The sequence below is a fragment of the Strigops habroptila genome, chromosome 10, assembly GCF_004027225.2.
Source record: "Strigops habroptila isolate Jane chromosome 10, bStrHab1.2.pri, whole genome shotgun sequence".
Classification (NCBI taxonomy): Eukaryota; Metazoa; Chordata; class Aves; order Psittaciformes; family Psittacidae; genus Strigops; species Strigops habroptila.
In genome coordinates this window covers 41,918,435-41,943,833 of record NC_046359.1, presented here as the reverse complement: position 1 = coordinate 41,943,833, position 25,399 = coordinate 41,918,435, and the positions used below count along the sequence as shown (strand labels likewise).

At 42.2% G+C, this 25,399-nt stretch overlaps 1 protein-coding gene across 3 annotated transcripts in view; it reads right to left on the bottom strand.

The window, feature by feature from the left end:
• Window positions 1-14,431: 14,431 nt before the first annotated feature.
• INTS7 (integrator complex subunit 7) overlaps window positions 14,432-25,399 on the bottom strand; it is a 32,252-nt gene continuing 21,284 nt past the window's right edge. For 2 of the 3 annotated variants that reach the window (XM_030498847.1, XM_030498848.1), the window contains exons 17-20: window positions 24,887-25,019; window positions 23,789-23,887; window positions 22,799-22,984; window positions 20,079-21,865 (exon numbers count right to left, since the gene is read on the bottom strand). In XM_030498847.1, coding sequence (XP_030354707.1) covers window positions 21,578-21,865; window positions 22,799-22,984; window positions 23,789-23,887; window positions 24,887-25,019 — 706 coding nt within the window. In that variant the 3' untranslated portion in view covers window positions 20,079-21,577. Of the gene's footprint in view, window positions 15,376-20,078; window positions 21,866-22,796; window positions 22,985-23,788; window positions 23,888-24,886; window positions 25,020-25,399 lie in introns of those variants that run through there. The other variant, XM_030498849.1, reaches the window with a different exon arrangement.

Here is a 25,399-nt window from a genome sequence, read left to right as displayed (position 1 = left end):
TCCACGTGCTTTTTATAGATCAACTTCCAGCTTGCTTCCTTCTCTCTCCTCCGTCCCTTGCAGCCACAAACACCATCATCTACTGCCAGAAAAGCCCTGCGGAGGTCAGAGACAGCCCCAGGCCCAGCAGCAGCCGAGAGGTCAGACTTTACAGCCCCCTCCGACAACCTGCACCCCGCACAACCCCTGCCGGGTTTTTGCCTTCTGTGTAAGTAAATCATCCCTTGTGGCGGTACTGGACTGTTGTCTCTCCTCTGTTCACTGTGCCTGCCTGACACAAGTCGCCTCCGTAACCCCCGGGCAGGCCTTGGAGGAGCACTGTCAGAGCTCCTTCAGCTCTCTACTGTCTGACCCAGTCCAGTTTCCTCAGCTTACTTCAACTCTTACAATACCTACAACTGGGCAGAATGGCTCAGTGCAAGTGGTTTAAACTCTGGGTTCTTAAGGAATAGAAGCAGGTGAAAAAACTTACACCTTAAGAAGGAGACGTGCTAGAAGGTCTTTTGTGCCGAAAAAAAAGGAGAAAGTTTTCAAATGGCAATACTTCAGACTGAAAAACATACCACTTTCACATACAAACAACACCATGTGTAAAGCTAGCCCCCTGTTTCCTAGACAATGAGGCTTTAGAGACGACTGTACCATCAACTAAATTAAATCCAAACCTCCATTCCAGGAAGAAAACAAAGTTGTTACTGCAGATAAATTTCATTTGAGAATTTAGAAAGATGCAAACAACCAAATAACGCCATCGTGTTCTATTTGAGCAAAACAAAACAAAACTGCTGACCTCCTGCACAGAAAGGATGCGTCTTGCCTAAGTGTTTCCAAGTCTGGCAGGTTTTCTGTCTGTTATTTTCATTACTAGGATAATTCTGACAGTTGCACTCAGTAATCATTATGAAGTCAGCCTGAGTTGTTCTGAAGTGCTACCAGCTTCAGTAAGCCCTGAGTGGCTATTTTTTATCTTATGCAAACAACTCTGGACATACACTTGAACTTACCCTCAGCAAAATTTTACTCCAGCATCCTCAGGAAAGAGAAAGGATAATTTTTAGGCCATAATTAAAGTTACATTTTCACTTTAACATCCCAACACCAAAAAAAAAAGAGCCTTTTTTTATGATTCCAAGATGAATTACAATGAATTATATAGAATTTGGTATCTTAATTATATTCGCACTGTACAATTTGGAGTAACATTCTCAGGTCTGATGCATCGAACTGAGGGACAGCAGAAATGACGTTAGACAACTACTGAATTAGGCAATTTATACTGCAGAGAGGGATTGCACATGGGGAAGCAGGCGCTACAAAGCATTCTTTGTCAGTGACTGCCTTAAAGCTTAGGAAGCTGTGGTTTAGCATTTTGCTGAATGAGCTCCTAGCGAAGACCCACCCCTATTCCTCATTTCCTGGCCTTTCCATGGACAACCCAAATTGTGGAAGTGTGCACAATGAAATACCCCTCATGGATCTTGAGAGGCCTGCTCTCTGTCATCCAGCCTGAGGCTCTCAGGGAGCCTTTCTAGTATAAAGTAACACGTGTGTATGTGCCATTACTGCAAACAAAAAGAAGGAAGCAACTAAGCAGTAGAAACTTGGTTCATTTGGCCAATAACACCGAAGTGCAGAAGTTTCACATCTGGGTTTTGGTTTTGATTTAAGAAAAAAAAAGCGTTTCTCATTTCTGGAAGCAATTCCTCCTAATCTTTGAACTTCATGAGCTTTCTTTATATACTGTTTGTCATTTTACTATTAGAAAGGCAAAAAGAAGGCAAAAGATTAATATAATAAGCTCCCAATTTCTGGCCCTTTTTAACCATTTCTTTCAAGTTTACATGTTTTTTGATGGAATACCCCCCTGTAACTATGTCTTCTCAGCCTCACCTAAATACTGACAGGAATGTCATTACTCATCGTTGTACAAATACATGTTAATGTGCTTATTAACTGGCAGATACAGATACTACCATTGGTAATATCAGGTGATTGACTGAAGTCAGGGATTGCTGGAGCAGAGAATTAAATTCTGGAGTTGTCTCCCACTCACCTCCAAAAAAAAGGTACAACCAAAACCACAGGAAAATAAGGTTAGGCTTATTCCTGCCTGTAAGAAGGAAAAACATGTTATTACTGGGGTGGGGATGTAACACAGTAATAAACAAACACACGTGTTACATTCAGTTACTTTAAAAAGCTATGCTAAACAGCACATAGCTTACTGCAAGGGAGCTGCACAGTCTGGAAGGTTCTTAACTCACATAGGCTGGTCTTGATCACTGGATCTGGCTGCAAGATTCAAGTCAGGTTTTGGTCATAAACCCCTTGAGAGACTTCTGAAGAAGATCCTGGGTTTTGTCTTTGGGCACACTTCAAGAAGGGATGAGCGACTGTTGTTCTCACACGTTATGGGTTCAGTGGCATGTATCTGCATTAGAGCAGCCTGCGAGCGTAGCTGCGAGGCGGGAATGCATTGCAGGCATTCAAGTAGTCCACAAGTCACAGGAGCATGGATAACCATAATGAAATCAGGTCCACAGCTGTAAACACCAAACCAACTGAAAGCTTTGTCTCTGGAATTCAGAAACAGCAAGTTTTGGAATGCTTTTGAACTTCTGTCTGGGTCAGAGACTGGGAAGTAAAAAGCTGCTCATTCGTCCTGACAGATTCAATCAGTTCTCCCTGCTTGCTTTCCTTGGAGCAAACTGAAGTCACAGATGCCATATGGTCAGAGAAAAAAGGGATTAGGAAGATGCATCATGTGCTGATGACACCAAAAAGCAAAGTTACCTTTAAAAACCTTGTCATATAGAAAACAGAGACAAGAAAATAGCCTGAGAAATCTCAGATATTCTTTAGAGCAGGAAACAACTACTGTACCCAACCTCTCGGAAAGATATAAGTAGACAAGCTGCCACGAGGAACTACAAAGATGGGAGCATGTGCAGAGCACAGGCTGCTGGAAGATGCATAGCATGAATCAGGGCATATACTCAAGGGACCATAAATCCAGAAAGCGTCTCAAGTGAATTGTTAGCATTAGATTTGGAAAAAGAACATTTTAAAGAAGCGCCAAGAAGAACTTAAGTGTGTTTTCTACAAGCTGCAATAAAGAAAGAAGGGAAAAGAAGCAAAGAATAGTTAGGGTTGGAAAGGACCTTAAGATCATCCAGTTCCAACCCCCTGCCATGGGCAGGGACGCCTCACACTAGACCATGTCACCCAGGGCTCTGTCCAGCCTGGCCTTGAACGCTGCCAGGGATGAGGGATTTACCAAAATAAACAAAAGGAAGCAAGTTGTGGGCCCTTAACCCCCATCATTTTTAACCTCTAATTCTGAGCTGCTTTACAGAGTGTCAAGTACCCTGGTGTGGAGGATTTTTGCATTGCTGTCTTGAGAACATTAAACATTGCGTTCATTTTCATAACAACAGTTAATCCTTCCAAATATGCTGTAACAGTAGCTTCCATTACATCCTCCATGAGAGGCAAAACCCCCTCCATTCTCCAAGTAAGTCCTTAGCTATAAAGGATGGAATCAGTCACTCCATCTCTACCAGCTGTACCTCTGGAGAAACACCGGAAACATGCTTGTTAAGGTCCCTTACTCTTCAGTGCCAAGCTGTTCCTACATCCTCTCTTACTCATCCAACAGCAGACCACACTTTTTAAAAGCTCTACTTTCAGTAATCTTTGATACAGGAGTTCCTTTTGAAGACTCACATCCATCTATCCCACACAGAATGCAAATCCCAGGCCATTTTCTGATTTTCCTCTGGGAAGTAAATGTTATCAGACTACTTGGCCTTCCGGTCAAAGATGATTTTGTTTGCGTCTTAGTTCCTTTAAGGACACTTCAGGGTAACATGAAAATGGAAGTAAAATGTGGCATTGACTTCAGTACTTGTTACATTCCTGTATTCATGTAAAAAGGCTTTAACTGCCCTGACGCCGAGCTCAGCTCCCTTCCCTTGCCCCCCTCTCCAGATCCCACGTGCAGTATCCCTCACCAAGATCAGCCAGCTGCAGACAAGTCAGCCTTGCCACTTCCTACAGTTCTAGCATAGAGAGTTGTCATTTGTGCTCACTTTCTCTAATAGTTTAAGCTCTTGGATGAGAACCTAAGTTTTTTCACATTAAAAATTACACAGGAAATGGGTCATCAGTGGGACCAAAAATTCCAGGCTCGTGATAAATACATGCTTCCCCCTGCTCTACCAGCTTGAGCTGACATCAGATCTCAGGCAGGGTTAGTTCTGACAAGACTGCGGGGTGCCAGGTTAAGGCCTTGAGTTGTTTTAGGGCCATTTTTTGTCCTGGGAGAAGGTGGCAAAGAACATTTCCTGGGTTTAAACAAACAAAGCAAGGCAAGCCGTAGCCAAGGAGGCCAGATGACATGGAAGACACAGCTATACTACGTCAGTACAAGGGCACATTATCAAGTGTGACGCTGGGGAAGAGAGAAGACCACTTACATCTTATGCTGAGCCTGGCTACAGTCCTGTCACTCCATCTAGTAAATCCTACAGCAAAATGGATCTTTGTACAGGGAGAAATCTGCACTCTCCTGCTCTGTACTTCACATAGAGCTCATCTGTTGGATTACTGCTGCTCAATTGAATTGGCAAACATAGAATCATAGAATCAACCAGGTTGGAAAAGACCTTTAAGCTCATAAAGTCCAACCGTTGCCCAGCACTGCCAAGGCCACCACTAACCCATGGCACTGAGGGTTTGTGAACACTAAATTCTACATGATTTTTGAGCCCAAAATAGTCGGGTGCTCTCTACAGGAATGCATTTTTGTCCCATTTGATACCTAATTCTTACTTATCATGTGTTTTCCAATGGCTTCCTGAGGCCAAGGCAGTGTCAAAATAGATTTGCTGGGTAGAGACACATATAAAGTGATAGTTTGTAAACTTTTTCAAGTAGAGAGTATGTTCTAAAATTAAGAATTATTCTCTTATTTATGATTTGTCAACGTTGGAGCTTTTTTTAACTACTTTCGACACATTTATTTCCCCCGTAGCACAAAAGCAGTGTGATAACCAGGATCTGTACTTTTTCTATAGCACAGCAAGACCAGATCAAGGAAGTTTGGAGCTAGATAAGAACTGCACACTCAGCTTTCTTCATGACCTTACCATTTGTAAGGAAGGTGAAAAACCAGAATACATCACATTTGAACAATTTGCCAGTTAGTCACGACTAGCAGAAGGTGAGGCACATGTAACCACCTCTCCCTTTCTTCTACCAGCTCTATGCAAATATCACCATTTTCCACTTAAGCAGAGAGTGTTAGCCTTCACAACAATGCCACTCTTGGATTTTCCATCTCAATCTGCTTTACATAAAATGTATACATCATCTGTATATAATCTTTTTGGTTCCTTTTGGTCTAGCATATCCGGAATATAAGCCCTCTTGTTGCAGCTCCATGTCCTGTAACTCATACGCAGATCTGGTAAGATTACTTGTAAGCTATTTCACAGTTGTCCAAATCAGGATCACCTTCAAAAACAGAGAGGTCAGGTCTCAAAAACAAAAGTTAGGTTTTAAACAGCTAAATCCCTCAAACTATATTTCAGTCTCCTTAAAGATGCAGAAGTTCTCTTTTTTGGCTACAGTTCTTGTAAGGGTATAAGATTAGCAAGAACTTTGTATTAATCACAGAGGGACAATGCCTTGAGTCTCAGATTTGTGACTTTTTGTTCATTTTAACAAAATACACATTTTGATCTGACCCTCAACATTGCAATAATGTAACATATACATCTCCTACCAGGAACCCCCCCCGCCATTCCTGTTTTACAATGCCATGTCGCACCATATGATATTTTCAAGTACCACCGCCTGTAACTGTGAGCTGAATAATTCAGGTGTTTTGGGGTGTTTAATTTCTCATTAAAACTAAAAGACTTCAACAGAGACGAGTTATTAAAGATGGATAACAGATAACACCACAATGCAACCAGATGGTCAGCAAGCAAGGCTTTCATTTGTTACTGCAGCGTAATGGGTTTGTGCCGTACTGTGTGCGTCAATCAATGGGAGGCTTAAGTAGAGCACAACAAAGCTGGGTTCTCATCTCAGTTACACGGGTGTTCTTCACCCATTGACACCCCTGGCACCAAGGGAAGTCTGAGCTGAGGGTTTGCTTTTGGTTTGTCTGGGCCATGTTTGGGGTTGGTTTGTTTTTAAAGAAAGAAGCTCTAGAGCCACTCCAGCTACTTACTGAATCTTTAACCTCTGTGTTAGCTTGGTTCTGAAATCTTTTATCTGTGACATTGATTTACTTCAGTCATATCTATAGATTCATATTACTTCAGGCAATGATGATATGCTGATTATATACAAACTTGCACTTTGCAGGATTTTTGTAAGCCCATAAGGTTTGCATATGGAAGCAGGATACAAGCACAAAGATTAAGTCAATCTGTCTTTAGGCAGATGGGACACCTAACATTTTCTAGCTATCACACTGGTTTGTGATTAGCCATTTTGAAAAAGGAATGTAGTAAAAATAGGGACTTGACTCCACTGAATTCATCCCTAATATTTTTCTCCATCTCTAGTGGCAAATTAAGCTCTACACTGCATGCTCCTGACCATAAAGATCACATGCTGTGAGGTCAGTCATTCAACGAAGCTCCTGTTTTCTTCAAACTTGTTCAAGTTCATTTCAAGTCAACTTTACCAGAGAGACTGACTTGTATTTTGGTAAACTCTTATCAATGTCCAGCCAGTGTTTGTAGATCAAACTGCAAATACAAGAGAACTAAATAAATACTTATCCCTGTTACTAATACGTTTCTCACACTCAAATTCATAGTGAAGAGCTTGTTACAAAATTGAAGAGATATTCAGACTACTTGATCATTCCTATGCTTGTTGGATTTTGTATCACTACAAGGTAAAATTAACATTGATGTTTCAGAAAAGCAGTAGTTTTTCTAGCTGAAAAAGAAAGGAGAGTCCAGTGTAACAACGAAAGCCACCTTTGTGGGGGCTGTTTGTCCCTGTGCTGAATTCCAGCAACTTCAAACAGCGCTGTGCAAAGTACAAAGATCCATCCCAGCTGAGTTGACTGAAGAACTGGGGACAAACTAATCGGGTCTGATCCAAGGTCCACCGGGCATTTCTAGGAAGTAGGTATTGTAAAATAAACACAGTATTCACTGAAATGGTATCAGGACCCAGGTCTATCCAAAAAAAGCTTCATCTTCCCTCCCCCAATTTAGCACGGCATGCACCCTCCTTGTCTTATGATGCCATACGCAGCTTTGCAACTCTTCTCCTTAGCCTCCTCAAGACTGTGTTTAACTGGGTTACCAAAAGAAGGTAATGATAAATATGGCCATGCTGCAGGCTGGTGATGCAGTTTTTGCACGGGCTGAAGCTAACCAAAGAAATAGCACCAAGTCTGGGAAATCCACAAGGAAAAGTCACACCATCATTTGCATGTAAGCCATGTTCACCCACATCTTCTGCAGTCTCACTACCTGCTTGTTTCATGGCTCAAACACGCTCTTGATTTCTCTTTGCTGAATGTTGGTGTCTATGGTTGATGGCAATTAATCATTTCCTTGGGAAAAGTTCAGTTAAAGCTGGTGTTTGTTAATCAGTAACCATTAAGTTAGATAACACTATCACTTATGCATTAAAAAGTAGCCTGGTTTTCTTCTTCGTCAGAGTTAAACATGTAGGAGGAGGCTGAATCCCAGAAAACCCTCATACATCTCAGTGTGAAACTCCAGCTAAGTTTATCATCCTAAGTCAGGGACAGTCCCAACATGCATCAGAGGGAGAGAAAGGGAGGAGGCTGCACTGCAGATTCATGACTGGCATCAACGGGAAGGCCCCTCCTGTCCTCCCCACAGCAAATCCAAGCACTTCATCCCAATACATACTAACCCAACAGTCATCATCCGTCAAAGAGGAATCTTAATCTAGTGAGATCAAAGTAATGCTTTTATATACTTCTTACCACAGACATCCAAGACCAGTTTCCTTAAGCCTGTGCCACAGCACAGACGTGTTTGTAAAGGACAAATATTCCATGTTTTCATGCCACAGAGTCAAGTGCTGCCCAAAAGCTCCACAGCTTGGCATGTGCAGTGAGTGCTGGAAATTGTTCTTCCTAAAATACCACAATTGTTTATCATTAGTGCTATTGATGCATTTCAACTTAATAAAATGTTATGAAAGCCATTACTCCATTGTTAACTGTGGCTAAGAAAAGCAATCCTAATGGTGTGGATGAATCCAGCCAGACCACAAGCGATTACATAGCTTGATTTGCTCAGCCTAAGTCTCATAACAAAAAGGCAGAGGAAAACAAACCGAAGGTTTCAAAATTATAAAGACATAACTTTAATGCTACTTTTGCTTAGATTTATTAATCTACTGTGTCTTTAGGGGGAAAAAAGTATTAAAGAACATAAAACCACAAGAGAAGGTCCCTTTATTACACAAAAGTGATGCAAGGGGAAAAGAAAAAACCCTTTCAAACATCTATTAAACTATTATCCCTTGTCCCCTGATAAGAATACTCTGCCCTCAGTAGTCCCAGTTCCACTGAGCTCCTTTGGACACACATAAACCCTTGTCAAGCCCCCTTGGCCAAGGCTGTGGCTGACCCAACCTCCCAGTGTTTTATGCCGAGTGCCTCACACTCTCTCAAATGCAGTTTCACTAAGGTCCCAGATTTCACCTCTTAGCACTCTATAAGCCCCAGGCTTCAAATGGAAGCTGGGGCCAAAAGAGCTCAGAGCACGAGGAGACTGAAAAGCCCAGCTGCTCTGACAGCATATTCAAGTAGGACAGAGTGTCCTAGGGTTAGTATGCTGCAGGTCCTCGCCGTGTTGTTCAGGTGGGGATGCGTCCCCATCTTCGAGGCTTGAAAAACAGTAGTGAAATGAATTTGTGAGATTGATAAATGAAGTCTGGTTATCGATATAACTGAGGTCTCTCCACTTGCTTCCACTAGTAATTGTCAAGGCTGTCAGACAGGGGAAGGGGGAGGAGAAGAGGAAACAGGCTGAAGTGCTGAGGTTCTGAGCAATTCTCAAACAAGATGTGTTAATCCTGAGTGGTAAAACAATCCATCGCAGCGAATTCAGTGTGGCAGAACCATAACTGCGTATCACACTCAGCTGTGAGAACTTTGTACTGATGTAACTGGGGTCAAAATTTAATTGCGTGTCTTCCTGATAGTATTTCTAAATGGCAGCTTGTCTGAAGAGAAAATATCAATTCAAACCTTTTAGGCAAAAAATGTACAGAGAAGCAGAAATTTCCAGTCAGAACAATATGGAAAAAGTAAGTAAAATGTTATCTTGTCATAAAATGTGTCTTGATTGGCAAACTGTAAGGATCAAAGCAGTAATATGCTGGAGAAATAGCTAGATACAGCAGTGTAGGCTTTAAGCTACCATTCAATGTTCTTTTCTCTGCACTTCTGTATTCCAGAGGATTCTTCCCTCCCAAAACCAGCCTCGTGTCCTCTTCTCCACTGTTAATACTCAGTGATGACTGGACTTAGACCCTTACTAAAGCAAAGCTACTAAAGATAAACACACAACAAGATCCAACAGTTGAAGAACAAACTGTATTGGATTCGTTACAGCTTGTAGTAAGGATTCTCGAGCTTGAGTGGTGAAGGAACAGGACAAACTGTGGGGTGGTACTTTAATTCCAGACTATTTTGGTGCCTGAGATTACCAGCTGGCATCTTAGTAGGGAACAATCCCAGCTAGGGCAATGTCTTGGACATGGGAGTCTGCAGGAGGATCTACCATGCCCAGCTATAAACTGTTTCTTCTCCCGAAGGCAGGGAGGAGTGGAAGCAGAGGCTGGCTCGATACCTGCCAGCCCCACATCAGCTCTTGCTATCTCAAGCTGGGGTGGAGGCCAGTCATTTGGAATATGCAGATTATATTGCACATTCCACTCCCTACCGCACACACTGGTAACTTCTGTCTCCACGCAGAGATACTATTGGAGTTGTTACATACCTCAACTACTGCTCATCTCTCCCCTAAGGAGGGTGTACACTGTAAAAACAAACAACCCACACCCCGACCAACCAGCCCAAACCCCAAAACAATGGCAGTCATTAGATGAGGCCACAAAAACATTCCATGGGCTCCACTCTCACACATGGCAGAGGCATTATCTAGGACTGCAAGCAAGCATAAATCATGTGTGTACCAAACTGTAGCAGAAAGGCTCACATTCCAGGGGAGGGAATGCTCTTAGATCTCTGCTATTCATTATGGTGCCAAACACCTTAACACTTGCTCCTGGCCATTAAGTTTTCCTAATGGAATGTAAGGAAGAAAGCAGCCCCAACACAGCCTGTTCAAGCAGAGGCTGTTGCTCACTGTAAAGCAGCAAGGGTGATTCTCACAGTTACCCCACTGCACACACATGCACATTATTTCTTCCTTCTCTCTGACAAATTCCAAAGTATCACAACTTGTGCAAAGATAACTTAAGGGAATGACAAAAAGAATCACAGATGTGTTTGGAAGGACTGGCTGCAAGCACTGTTGCACGGGATGACCTGTTAGAAGCTCTGGATTATGTCTCGAGGAGATGGATAAAAGGTGCAAGATAGCAGCTGGTTGAAGACACAATTGAGTAGAAACCCACTCGTGAATTTGAAGAATGAAGGCAACAGATTGTAGGGAAAAAAGTTAATCAAGTGCTTACATCACATTGCTCAAATATACTACGTAATACACTCTAGAGAAGTCTAAACCACTGCAGGAAGTCAGGAAGCTTTGCATATCACTGCTCTAACCAACACCCCCAGCAGCAGTCATTCTTCACCAGTTTTTACCTTAGAAACCACCACTACTTGACTTCATGGTCAAACCAAAAAGATAAAAACATTAACTTGCAACTCGAGTCTCGCAGTCCTGCAGGCCAGAGATCAGCAGCTGCCCAAACCTCACACTGGCTCTGGTCACTAGTGTTAAGAACAGATGACAAATTAAATATCCTTACAGAATACAGTGGATTAATGTTCTGTTCCAATAGGACAGAGTTGAGTGTCACAGAAAAATCTATTTATTTGCTATTTTAGCCTGTATTTTTCATGTATTACCACTGCTTTTCAGTAGAATCTCTACTTAATTCACCAGTTCTTCCTCGGTCTCTGTGCCCTTGTTCATCCTGGGAGCCGTGTTGCTGGGATCCTACCAAGCCTGTAACAGCTGATGTGGTTCACACTGCATTCAGTGGACCTGTTATAAAAACCCTGCAGGGTTTCTACAAAGGTCATCACTATGTACACAAATGTACGTTCATTGCAAGATAAACAGTATGAATTACTGATTAAACTCACGTGAACCCAGGTAATATACACACACCAAAGACAACTTCTATATAATCTGATTGTACGAGTCAGTGACTTCATTTCAGGGACACACGAGCTGGAATGCTCAGATTTTTCACTCCAGTCTACAGTTTCACACACAGAGCCATTTGCATGTATTCAGTTCCAGGCTGAGTCCACTCCGAAGCACATGTGTTGTCTGCAAACAGAGTTCAACAGATCTGCTACATAAATGCAAACCCATAACGTTCTGAATTTGGGTACAATGTATTGGATTGGCCATTAAAAAACCGAGTCACAAACAAGCACAGGAGCATGTAGATTCTGGCTACTGCTACCAGCTAGATTAAAGAGGATGCTTATGAAGAAGATTCAAGTTTTTGCAATTCAGAAGTACCAATTCTGTTACATTAGACTTGATTGAGTACACTCGGATTAGTGGTTAATCAGTAAAGTTGCTGCACAACATGTGCTGGTTTAGTGCATTTATGAAATGCACCGTTAATATCTCCCCCCCAACTCAAATACCTCAAGATCCTTCTCACACTCTCTTTTAGAATTCAACTTTAATCTTTGCTACTACAGAAACATACATGTGCCCAGTTTCTCTTACCTCCCACCCCCTTCAGAGTCATCAGAAGCACAAATAAAGACTTAAATCCTTGAGAAGGCAGAAAACTTTCATACTTCTCCACCATACTCCAATAAGTGGAATGCCCGCTCAACTGTAGCTCTTTCTACTCCTGGGTAGTAAAAAGAATTCCAGAAACAATCTCAATAATGCCATCATTAATCACCAGCAGCATTCTTTGCAATGACTGGATTCTTTGCCATTGCCTAGATAACAGGTAGGCATTTCACTGTATCAGGTTGTATGTCCTGCCAGGCTTGTAATTGAAGTGGCCTGGCAGTTTTAATATTTCAGAGTGGCACAAATGAGTCATGGGCTTGACTGCTTCTGCTGAGCATGAATTATGTACCTCCTTTTAAGAGAGCTCCAATACAAAACTATAGCAGAAATCCTGTGCCCTACAGCATTCATCCTACACTTCTGGCTGCATTCTGTTCAGAAACGTGATTCTTGTGAACGGCTTGTGAACTGTCAAATAACCACATCACAGCTGGAGATTGCTACTCTCTCGCTAGACAAGACCACTTCCACCTCTAGGCTGTAATTTCAGCCATCAATGTTTCTTTACCACACTGCAACTAGTACTAAGAACAGGTACAAATGAATCACTGCTCAAACAGCTCAACTGCTCTGAGTAACCCAGGCTCCAGCTTCCCTAGAAACTGCTCAGAATCTCTCCTTGAAGGTAAAAGACAAAATGAGTCATGTTTTTATTCCCAGTTGATCTCAATATTTCAAAACTCTCATTTACTGAAGGTATAACTTTATTAGTTGCAATCATTTCTACGAGCACAGAGGATGTTTGAGTTTCTTCTCTTCCAAAAGGGAGAGAAGAGAAAATAACCTGGGTGATAATTACAGCGATAACATTTTGAAATAGCAGACTTGCAGCCAACTTTTGGCAACTGGTAAGCCTCACACAAGTGCTCCCCACCTCCTGCCACACTGCCTTTCCTACACTTTCAGTGGAAGACACTTGGCTTGTAAAACTTCTATGGAGGTCCTACTCTGCTGTTCCTTTACTCCTTGAATGGCCAAGTATGTCAGGCACAACCCAGCAAGACTGGACATCTGAAGGCCAAATCACAGCTAACTGAATTGTCCAACAATATTGTCAGAAGGACAGATTTTACTGAACATTTGGTTCTTGCTTTTTTCCTTTTAACGTATCTTTTTTTTAAGCCACACTTCCCGGAGTCAAGTACTAAAAATAAAGAATAAGATTATCCAAAACATAACTTATGGCTATTGTGATTGTGGAGAAGCAGCTGAAAGTAAAAGCTGAAGAGATTTAAAATGGCATTTTTAAAGTGCATTCAGATTGCACAGCAGAGTGCAATGCCAACTTCTCCCTGGGCTGCCTTGGAGCTGCTGGAGGCACTCAAAGATTTAAAGAGGAAGAGGGTGCCAAGCTCCCAGCAGCTTTTCATGTCAGATATTCTCAGCTCTGCCAGCAGAAGGTAAGTGGTCACATGTAGGTGAGAACTCAAAATCAGAAGTACATTGTACCACAGGTAAAGAGTGGCTGATTTGGTAATAGATTATTAGCCTGGAACTGCTGTTATTAGCCACAATGAAAAGGGCAATGTCCAGACAGCACAAACCCCAAGAGAAGCAGAAAGGCACATTTCAGGTGATGAGGCAGGCATCACCTTTCCCATCTGTCTTGTCACAGCAGGAGCTCTCTGTGTTTGCATTGCAGAATGGGCTCCACTGAAAACAAATGTTAAGTTCCCATATCCCTCTTGGGAAGCTGTTTTTCTGGTGAGGTAGTGTTTACGCGTATACATAAATACATTCAGTGAATCATCAACATTCCCATCTGCCATTTAGTACACTCATATCATTAAAGGACAGAGCTGCACATAAGTACCTGGGTTGCAACACTGGGTTTGGTTGAGATAAGTTCTCATTGAGATAAGTTTTCATTTCCTTTCAAAAAAAAAGGGGGTTGGGGGGGAAGATTGATTCATCCACATGGCATTTTGAAATAGCTTTTCTCAAAAGCGTTACTGCTGTGCAAGTTCTGCACTGGTTTTGTTATCTGGCCAAGCTGAACTATTGTGGGTATTGCGACACTCTTAGTAGTCACGGGACCTCCTTTTTCCTATACAAAAAGGAAAACATCCCCCCACAAAACAGCAGAACAGTATTTAGTACTTCCATAAGACCAACGAATTACTAAAACAGCAAACCATAAGGAATTAGGATTCGGTTTTGTTTTGTGGGGTTTTTTTGTTTCAATGGGAAAACCAACACACAATAACTAGGTGCTTTTCTGAAGGTCAGGCCAAAAATAGCAGGAAGACAACTAAACTCCCCCCCCAGAAATAAAAATGGGAGTATCTTTTTGTTCTTCACCTACTGTACACATGCTAACAGAAACACAACTCTCTCTAGGGGATCTATCATGTGGGATGTTCTACCCAGATGCACTCAGAATTAACCCTCTCAGAAATGCCTACCCAACTCACAAAGACTTTGTCCACACGAACATGCAAATGCTTACAACAGGCAAAACAAGGCAAGGTTCTGCATCTCTCCTACAGGACATGAAGACTGTCAGGTAAATCTCTTCCTCTGCAAGGATGGAAATGCACATCCATTCTTTATCGGTGACAGAGACACAAAGGAAATCAGCTATCAGAGTTTATACGCTGCAGGCAGGCTCAGTTCACGCTGGCTGAGGAAAAACGTCTCAGAGTGATGGCTTTACTAACTGTAATTAGTATAATTTATTACAATAGCTTTTGTTCCTGCCTCATGAAATGAGGGAAAGAGACCTTCTGAAGAGGTCAGACAACATTTCTTGTGGATTATTACAACACCTGGAATTTCCCATCTGTCTGCAGTGGGTGACTGACTGGCTGCGAGAGGTCCCCATCCACGTTGTTGCTTCACTCAGTACACAACCACCTAGTCTGAACATTGTCGTTTGCACAGACCAATTTCTGCAAATACACACCTACAAAAATAGTGCCAGTGGACTTAAGATCAAGTGATAAAAGCCTGGCTTTAGCCAAACTTTCAAAGTGTTCATGTAGGAATAACACCAGTGTAACTAACAAATAACGTGAAATCAGAACCTTGACATCTGCATACTTTAAGACTTAGTAAAACCAGGCAACTCAGATGGCTGTCATCGCTCATCACTGTTAGCTGCTGCCCATATGCACTGCTGGCAAATCAGGGCACATTCAAGCACACCTCACCCACTCCAGAGCAAAGACTGACAACTCACTGCAGGCTTGGCCTCATCCCCTGCTCCACAAGGGCATTCCTCCCCTTCTGCTGCCCCAGCCGTGGTGGTGCCTCACAGCAGATGGGAAGGCTGGTCACTGCTGCAGTGATCTCTGCCCTCTCAAACTGGCCATGCAGAAATGCTACAGGTCAGTGCGAACAGATTATTCCCTCTAGATTGGTGTTAAATACAGAAATACACCACAGATGTGTGCTCAGTCAGCCCAACAGTTGATTATTACTTGAAGGATACACCACATATCTTCCCCAGCACCTTCCTTGTAGTGGCTCTGTGAAGTTGCTGCACTGTCAGCCAAGCCAAGCCTGCTGATTCAGCTGAAACACCCCCCTAAAGATGAAACTTTTACCTGGATAAACTCGTGATCTGATGCAAAGAGCAAAGACAAAGGCAGGAGTAAGCTGCAGAAAGAGCCGCATCAGCAACACCACACCCCTCCACTGAGCGAAGTGAAGCACGAAAACTATACCCTGATTCACCCATCGTCTTTGGCAGAGTCCCTCCATCCACACACCGTTCAGTTTATATTTACGACAGACAGTCTCTTCTAGCTCAACTGCTACTCATTGTTTTTGCCCTGTAGTTAGAAGCTGTTAAGTATGGACAGCCATTAATTTCAAATTAACTGTATTCCTAAACTCAGGACTTCTAGTAGGCAGGGAAGGAGTCTGTAAGCTGGGCTGCCAGCAAGTCATGGAATTAAACTGTTGAGCAAATATATTTTAAATCAGACAACCCACACAAATCTTCTTTGGAGCTTTGTACTCACCACTGATACCCATAGAAACACCCCCAAATAACTGCTTTTATTAATCAGAGTTTTAAAAGGCTTTTTGAAAACCACAAACTCAAATCTGAGGGAATGTGTATGTAAGACTCCCTATCCATTTAAGAAAAAAGAAAAAAGGAAAAGGATAGGATTAGTTTTAAGACTAGGAGGTGCTTATGGCCTAAGTTTTATTTCTACGCAATAGAAGAGGTATATCCTTGACTGCTCTTCTAGGTCTCAGGTTCAACATTGACAAAAAAGAACACAGAAACTGCTTTTCACTACAGTTAGGTGTCCAGCAGACTAAGAGTTTAAGGCATTGCTCATTATCTTGCTAGCCTGAGAAAGATTTTTCTCTCAATATTCATGGAACACTCTTCTTACCTTGTCTAAGGTCCTTGGATCAGGAGGCTGAGGCTAACTGGAAACTCCATTAACATACAGCCAAGCTGCCCTTCATTTCAGTAGCATTGCTTTGAGGTTTGCAAGCAAGGGGTAGATAACGACTACCCTAAAAGCAAATGAGACCACCACGATGACACTTGCTATTTCTCAGCACTCTGCTGACAATCAGCAGCGCAGAGCACCTTTGAAGCACGCAGAACAGCAGCTGGTTTGAGTGCTCACTGTAAGCTGTGACTTCAGTGGTGAGTTTGAGCAGCTGCTGTTTGTCAGAGAGAGATCTCTTGGAGCACAAAGAACTCGGGAGCTACCTAGGGTCACCATCAAAACAAGCTTATTTCCCAGTAACACAAACCAGCACCTGGCTTCAAAATTCACATGGGGAGGAAGGTAACCGCAACACTGTGTAATATCTTGTAAGAAAAGCAATGGAACACTTGTTTTTCCCTTGCTTTTAAGAAGTGCTTCTATCACTCTCTCTGCTTTGAAGGTTAAGATAGGCCAAGGTTCTGGCTAAGTCTCCTTTTGCTTAGCATCTAAGGTTGTGTCCCTGGAGGCACCTATGCGGGTGAAGGAAGAGCAACTCCAACACTGCTGGATGCTGCGTTACAGCAGTTGGGCAGAGAGAACTACCAGTTCTTGGGCCCTACTCAACTCAGAACTGCTTTGTGAGCTGGCAGGGCTCTTAAAACACACATCCCCCCTTTATTTCCCCCCCTACACTTGGTTTGGACAATGCAGATATCTTACTGCACCTGCACTGCCACAGAAGGAACAGACTGTTTGGGAAGATGCTGCTAAAAGGGCACGTGTGTCGATATGCTGAGCGAGCAGACAGCAAAGCACTGTGGGCCAGCAGGAAGAGGACAGCCAGAAAAGGAACACAGCTACTTTTGAAGGCAAGATGCTTCATGCTGTACCGTATGAGATCTCTCTTTCTCTATATAGACACGTGGTGAACATCATTCAGAAGAGATTCTGGGAATGCAATATAATTAATTCAAATCCTATTGATTCTTCAGTAAGTTTTGTTGGGTTTTTTAAACTCAAGTTGTGACATCAGTAAAGAAAGTAATTTTACAAGTTTATGCATATATTTAAAGGATCATTGAGCTTTCTTGTAGACCTGTTAAGTCCTGTGAAACTGTACAGAAAATCAGGTTAAAGTGAACATATATCCACTATCAGATCCAAAAGCCTTAGCTAAATTAAGGCGCTTCAGTCCTTGGTTTTTGAGTGCATAACCAAGGAAACAGAACTGGGAAGAAGGGGAAGTCTCAGGTGCCCTGAATACCCACAGTGAGTGACACTTCAGGGAATCACTTGTGAAACACACTTAAATGACCTTAGCAGGAGGTTACACACTAAATTCCAGAGGAAGGCAGAATCTGACGGGAAATTCTTTCCCTTCGCCTTGTTGAGTTCCACACTGCCTTGAGCAAGAGGTCAGCCAGGAATCTAGGAATGACACTTTCTGGTATGTCTGAGCACAGGGTCACAGGAAGGGGAGTAGTAAGTACTTCTGAGAGCATCTGGCTCCATCACCCACAGAGAAGTCAGCTTAAATTCTCGAGCCTAGGAACCATTGCTATTAGCTTAATGCAGAACTGCACGTTATGAATACCTCCTGTCATCTTCATTTGATCATCTCCACCTTCCCCAGCCAAGAATTTATCAGAGCTAGATGAAAACTAGATGATGATGGTAGCTGCCTGCATAAGCCTTTTTGTTGTTTGAATTCGCAGCAGCAGCTTCAAACCGGTGTCTAGCCACTGAGTATTTTCTTTCTTTTGCCAGTAAGTGAAGAAGAGCTGAATTGTGTCCCATTATCAGTATGCAGCTATGCAGAGTGACCAAGTTACTGCTTTGTTTATTGGGAAACACTAGTGACATTCAACTTGGGTCCATATCATAGAAGTACTGTCTAGATTCTTTGCTGCACATCTCTAAGCACAGGCACCAGAAACAGAATGCAGGATTCAAGCAAGATAGCCTCCCTGCTTCTATTAATAGCCAAGGATCACATTCACTGCTGATGGCTTTCTGTGCATTGCTGTAACTGTAACACCCTTCTTCACTTCTCTTTGGGGGCTTTGAGTCATTGATTTCTGTGAAAACCTTGGCTTGCAAAGTGTGTTTCAAAGTGTATTAGGAATAAAGACACACAGTGTTTGAAAACAAACAAAACAAACACCCAAGGAATAACCTCACTACAAACTCCACATAAACCACTGCTTCCACAGAAGGACAATATAGTAACAGGTCCAGGGTCTTGCCTGATCAGCACCCACACATAACGAACCTGCAAAGGAGCCAGCATGGGCAACCCTTCAGGGGGTTAGGAATTAGATACTCGCACAACAAGCCACCTTCCTCTGCAAACTCACCTCCAATAAATGCTACTCGCCCTTTTCCAGAAGGCATCTACGCTCACCCTGCAATCCCCCACACCAAGCACCCAGGTTTTCAGACTTCAGTTTTATTTGCCTGGCTCCAAAATTGATCCAAGTTCCTGGAAATTCTAGAGGCCTTTCAGATCAGGTGAAGAAGCTTGTCTGGAGAAGGAACCATTTTTCCCACTGCAGTAGGGTTAATCTTACTGATTCACAGGCCATGAAGCCTCAGGTGAGGTCAGGGATTTCCCTGGATAAGTTTTTTTCCTATTGGGCTTCTCCCAAGGTTAGCTATTCACTGTAAAACATCTAATGACTTAGGAGGAAAGGCTGAGTTGTTTCTGAGTTGTTCTGGAATGCTGCCATCACAGGTTTCCAGCAACATATTGGTCAATAACAGCAAGAAACACACATTCATTATGCAGGATTTAAAAAAAGAAACGTTTGACCTCTCAGTCTTTTTCTTTTTCTTATTAAGGAGGGTTTTGTGGTTAAGACACCGATCTATGACTTTAATGAAAGAACCCAACCCATCACAAATAGTTCAGATCTTCAATGTGACAGACAGCATGCACAACACCAGAGGAATCATCTCTTTCTGGAGCACGTAACTATATGTAGCTTTAGGTACATGTATGCAAGTGTGCATACACACCTGTATGGACCTGTTGGAGAGGGTCCAGAGGAGGGACACAAAAATGATCAGAGGGCTGGAGCACCTCTGCCACGAGGAACTGCTGAGAGAGTTGGGGTTGATCAGCTTGGAGACCTTATTGCGGCCTTTCAGTACTTAAAAGGGGCCTATAAGAAAGGTGGGGAGAGACTTTTCAGCAGGGCCTGTTGTGACAGGACGAGGGGTGATGGGTTTAAACTAAAAGAGGGAGATTCAGGCTGGATGTGAGGAAGAAATTCTTTACAATGAGGGTGGTGAAACACTGGCACAGGCTGCCCAGAGAGGTGGTGGATGCCCCATCCCTGGAGACATTCCAGCCCAGGCTGGATGTGGTTCTGGGAAACCTGGTGTAGTTGAAGATGTCCCTGCTCATTGCAGGGGGTTGGACTAGATGAGCTTTGAAGGTCCCTTCCAACACAAACTGTTCTATGATTCTATGATTCTGTACACATACACACACACACAAAACTAAGTAACCATAAAAGTGGGGAAAGCAACTGCCACTTCCCTCAGGCAGCTTGAAGGGCAGGGGTAGGGGTAGTTTCCATCTCCTGCACAAAATAAAAATGAGCTTTAAGAAGGATGCTGCTGAATCTTCCACTGATTTTGAGAGTCTTCTATTTCCACTTTGTATCCCAATTACCTTTGCTGCTCAGTATTACAGCATGACCAAGCTATTACGAAACCTACCATCATACTTCCAACTCTTTGTTAGTCTCAAGCCAAGAGGAAGAAAGTTGATTTCTTAAGCAACTATTACGGGAAAATAGAGCGAAAACAATTCTTCGTCCAGCTATGCCAAAGAAAGCTAGGCTTCAAACAATTCATTATCATTTTCTCTGCATGTAAGGCAAGCTGAATCTGCAAGCTCTAGTCAGCTTCTACACTGAAATCAACTTGCAGTAGCATCCTAGGAATTTACTGAGAAAGTAACTGAAAATTTATGCTCCAAGGAGAGGTATTACACCATTTACAAACTGAAGTCTGTAAGGAGTGCCATCCTTCCTCCTCCCCATTCAAGTGGGTCCTACTTTCCTGCAGAGTGACGAGCAGAGATTAGTTTTGAGGACTAGGTGAAGGACACATTATGCGATCTATTGCCTGAGAGTCCAGACAGAGGCAGAGTTCAGCCTTTTACGCCTCAAAAGAGGCATGAAAACTATGTATGAAGCAGCATATTCCCAAAATTATCCTGAATCAATTTCTAGTATTGGCAAAATTCTCCTTCAAGTTATCCTGTAAAAGTAACAGTGAAGATTGACTGAGTTGGTCAAAGAGTACACAAGATTACAAAGCTTTGGTATATAAAATTCCCTTTTAAAAACAAAGCAGTTAAAACAAATGACAACTTGCAATTTTCTCTTCAAAGAACAAACAAAACTCCAACAAAACCAAAGCCTTCCAAAATGCATGAAGATTGAAAAACAACATAGTAATCTCTTCTGTATCATCTGAGAAACAGTTATTGTTCCCATCTGTAAAACTCTGCCTCTTGTAAGACTCCCCAGACAGCAACTCCCTCTACAACTAGGTATGAGAAGTGAGACACAACTTCTTTCCTTTCAGATGCATGCATTGGGTACTGCTGCTGAATTGTAGTAATACACATACACCAGACAAATACTAGAAGCTGCTACTAAAATGTCACAAAAAACCCCAAACCTCTGGATATTCCTGCTAATTCCTTCACATTAAGAGATACAGACTTGGTATTACACTCAGTTCTGTATATAACTATCCAAATAACTATCCAAAGTGTTCACTGATGTCCCATAAGCCTAAGATTAGAACCTGTGTGCCTCAAAGAAAGTACCAGTCAAAGGGCTCTTAGTGTCCCCTGCTGTCAGGGTTTGTGGAGCTTGCTGCCACACATTTGTGAACAGAAGTGATGGGGCAGAAGTTCTTATATTAAAAGGAAATGTGAATACAGTTGCTCCTGCTGAATCAAGTTCAGATTTACCCGAGATCATTTAAAAAGCACAAGTTGGCGTCTGAGATTTTCTAAGAGAAGGTTAAAATTGTAGGTCTTTCAAAAAAACAAAAAGAAGTGTCCAAGAAAAACTGTAATACCATTGACCAGGATCGAGTCCCTTCTGGGAATTAAAACCGTGAGTATGCTGTTCTCTGCTGCTGCTGCTGCGATGGCGGCTGTCCTTGCTGCTGCTGCAGACGAACCTGCTGGGAATAGGGATCCTCAAGAGATTTAACAAAAATTGTTGTTTTAGGCCCAGTTTTCCAGACAATACCGTTCGAATCTATTACAGAGGACTCTACTGTGATGTTGTGGGTGCCAAGTATCACAAAGTTTAACAGAAACTGAGTGCTGAAGTAGTCGTTGTGTGGTTCCACCCTCTGCTCCATTTCATTGGTCATGTTGTCAATAGGAATCTGAGAACACACGGAAGGTTAAAATGCTATTTTGTAGAAACCTGTTCAAGTAAGTTTTCTGCTCTCCATTTGAAGGGGAGAGAGATAAGAGAAAAATCTTTGTCCTCAGTTTTCCTAACCAATGTATGTGCATGTTCGAACCAGCTTGACACGTTTTATCATTGATGAATGCATTCTTTTGATATCTATTCACAAAAGCAAGGTAGCTAACAAGTCTTTTTCTCCCTGAGGTTCTAGTTATCCACAGACCAATACAAGTCAGATAAACATCACACACTTCCTAGTCCTGTTCATCTTTTAAAGCAACTTTTTCCTTTCCCCCCTTAAAAAACCTCCCAACCAAACAACAAAACAAACACAACCACCCCAAGCCCACCAAAACAGGCCTCTCACTGAATGTCACACGTTAGCAGAACCTTAACTTCTGACATGCAGTCTTTGACAAAACTGTTGACTCGCATTTCACATGCATCTCCTCAGGTGCTATTTAATTTGGACAGCATGTCCTCCCAGTTTCCATAAACAAATGGAAAAATCCACCCTTAAAATGAGGATAAAGAAGTTCTGGAGTCCACATGGCAGAGAATAATCTACTTCTGCCTTTTTCCCTTTGCGGTTTCATATGGTATGTACCTAGGCTGAATTTTCCCCAATTTCAAGCAGATTCCTAATGACTTGTTCTGAACATCACAAAGCCTCTTTTGTTTGGAAAAGCTGTTACTAAAAACACATCAGCACACAGCAGACTTAAAAATCTCATACACTCTGCCTGGCTCTGGCATGGGCTTGAATGCCAACTGCCCAGAGTGAGAGGATTACAGAAGAACCTGCTCATTTCAACCTGAAATTCTGCTAAAGCAGAGCCAAACAAAAGAGCAGGAAAACACAGCAAGAAATCTTAAGACTCCTCCTGACTCTATTCTATCTATATACCTTATAGTCTTGTCCAGATTTGCTCTGCAGCACTGAAGAGACATTTAGACAGACGGACTGGATTTTACGGAAGAGGCCTGGTTTAGAGCCATGCTGAACCACTCCTTCCACCTTTAGAGCCAACTGCTGATTGTTCTGTACCGCAATAGGTTCTGCTGGGTTCCTCGGAGATGGGGATAGAGCAAGCTGAAACACAAGAAAACAGGCTACAAATGTGATTTTACACCTCCAGGAAAGCAAACACAATTCCAGGATGAAACAGAACACCTTCTTATAGCAAAAATTCCAAGGAGGGGTTTGGAAGAGAAACCAGCAAATGGAAACACAAAACTTCTATGTGAGGATCGTTACTGTAATAATTAACAAGCATCAACACCAGTACCAGATGTGGTCTGTCAGTTTCATTAATTGCACTTCTTAAAAAGAAGTGGATAAAGCCTTCTACAAAATAGCCCAGGGAAGTACAGACTAAGCTGAACAAAGAAGTAAAATGCAGTAAGAGTAAACAGTAAAAATCTTAAGGCTTTCCCTTTTCCCAATCAAAAGGGGCACTTGAGTAAAGAAAATGATGACCACTGCAGGTCACATATAGCCATTCTTACTCAGTCACCTGATAAACATTACCATTTTCTTCCAAGATAGTAAATGTTGCTTTTTAAAGGAAAACCAGTACAAATGTATCAAAGTTGCCTTCTTAGGACTAGAACATTATTTAGCTTTGCAGACTCAGAATCAACAATTCCAGTTAGATTTTCTCTTTAAGGCTTTGCAGTCAAAGAAATGAATCCTACTTGCCTAAGCCACAGTCTGGTGGTTCTTAATGACCATATGTACATATTATTGAAGTTATTCCTAACAGATAACCCCAGATGCTATTTGCAGTTAAGTATCTTCATTAAAAATGCCACAGCTTTGTGCCTTCAGGGAGGCTTTTCTCATAAGATAGACTCTATAAAGAGAGATTTCAGGCCACATTTGAGCAGTACTTACCTTAATACTTGTAGACTGCAGCTTTTGAAAAAAGTACCTTTGAAACGAAAGGGGTACCTTCAACAATGCAATAACAGCATTGCACAGACAAGCTGTATGCTGCAAGAAACAGAGCCAAGCCATTGAGAAAAATACATCATTCAGAGCATAGGGAAAAGAAATACACTTGAGGGACTGAAACTGCAGTAATTTCCACTGGAAGTCCAGAAATACACTGATACACTCACAGGATAACAGCCTTTTTGGAACTAGATGATCTTAAGGTGCTCTCCAACCCTAACCATTCTAGGATTTTATGACTACATTCAGCCTCTCTGTTTATGTTCTGCACTTTATGAAGAACTTATTCTGCTCTGGAAAGAACAATCCAAATCATTTCAGTCATAGTGTTAGAGTCAGTGGAGTAGGATCCGCTTGAAACACACCCAAAACCTCAAATATACAACAATTCCCCTCCAAGCAAACAAGTCCCTCCAAGCACCACAACTTCATGTGGTGCAATAATTAAGTTTTAAGCTTTCTGTCTACTCTTTCTTTCCTCACTACACTACACTGTCCTTCTGCCCCATCTGAGCCAAGGTAGTGGTACTGAAGTCACCAAGCTGCATGGAGCTAGTGACAACCGAGTTTACAGGGTTTACCTTTGCTATGCTTTACACAACTCACTCCTCATTGTATTTGGAATTGGTAAGGATTGTTGAATTTAGAAACGAGGCAAACAGATGCCAGCCATGACAAATGAACTACCTTGTTCCCATCGACATGCACTACAGCTTTATGATGTTCACTAAGAGATGAAACCATACTGGCCCTGTAAAGGAGTACGTTATCAGCTCACTGTTTGCATTCAGCACACTTTACTTTGTGTTCTCTGATGACCTGCATTGATAAGAGAAATGCTACACTCACAAAACACAGTACTAACTGCCAGCAGCTCAGGGACTGAAGCTAGGCTAGTGCTGCATGCTAGAGACTGTTCATGCCAGTAAAAGCTTAGGTTAAGCGTGCTCTTCAGTTTCTTGCCCACTAAAGATACATGGAGTTGCTGAGTTTTTGGAAGGTTTGTCTACAGAATATACATTTAAAACTATTACTTGCCAAGTAAGACACAGGAGCATACTTCCTGTTGAGGGATTCCACTTCTTCCAGTACATGATTAAATACAGACATCATTCTTCTTTCATATTCACTCTCAACATGTGCTGTTCCATTCGAGCTGTATTCCTGGAAACTAAAAAAATCCAAAACTTTTCACTGTGTCTGACATACTTTCCTCTTTGTAATGTGGGAGGCTTATTCCCAAACAGACCCAACAAGACCATCCCCTGTTACAACTCCAAATCCATCAAGAAATAACTGTTCAAACTGTTTACTCTGTTTATTTTTCCACCATAAGACTTGCCCTTTACATTTAAACCCCTAACTCCATCTTATCCCACCTTCTGTCCCCATCCTCTCTCACTTGAAACATTTAGAGGTCCAACAGGCTCAGCCCACTTAATATACCTAGCTTTTATTTAAGCCTGTAGTGTTTCTAATGCTTTTAGAAGTCTCACAGCTCAAGGAAAAGCAAGAATGCCAGAGTTAAGACTAAATCTGGAAGTTTATAAT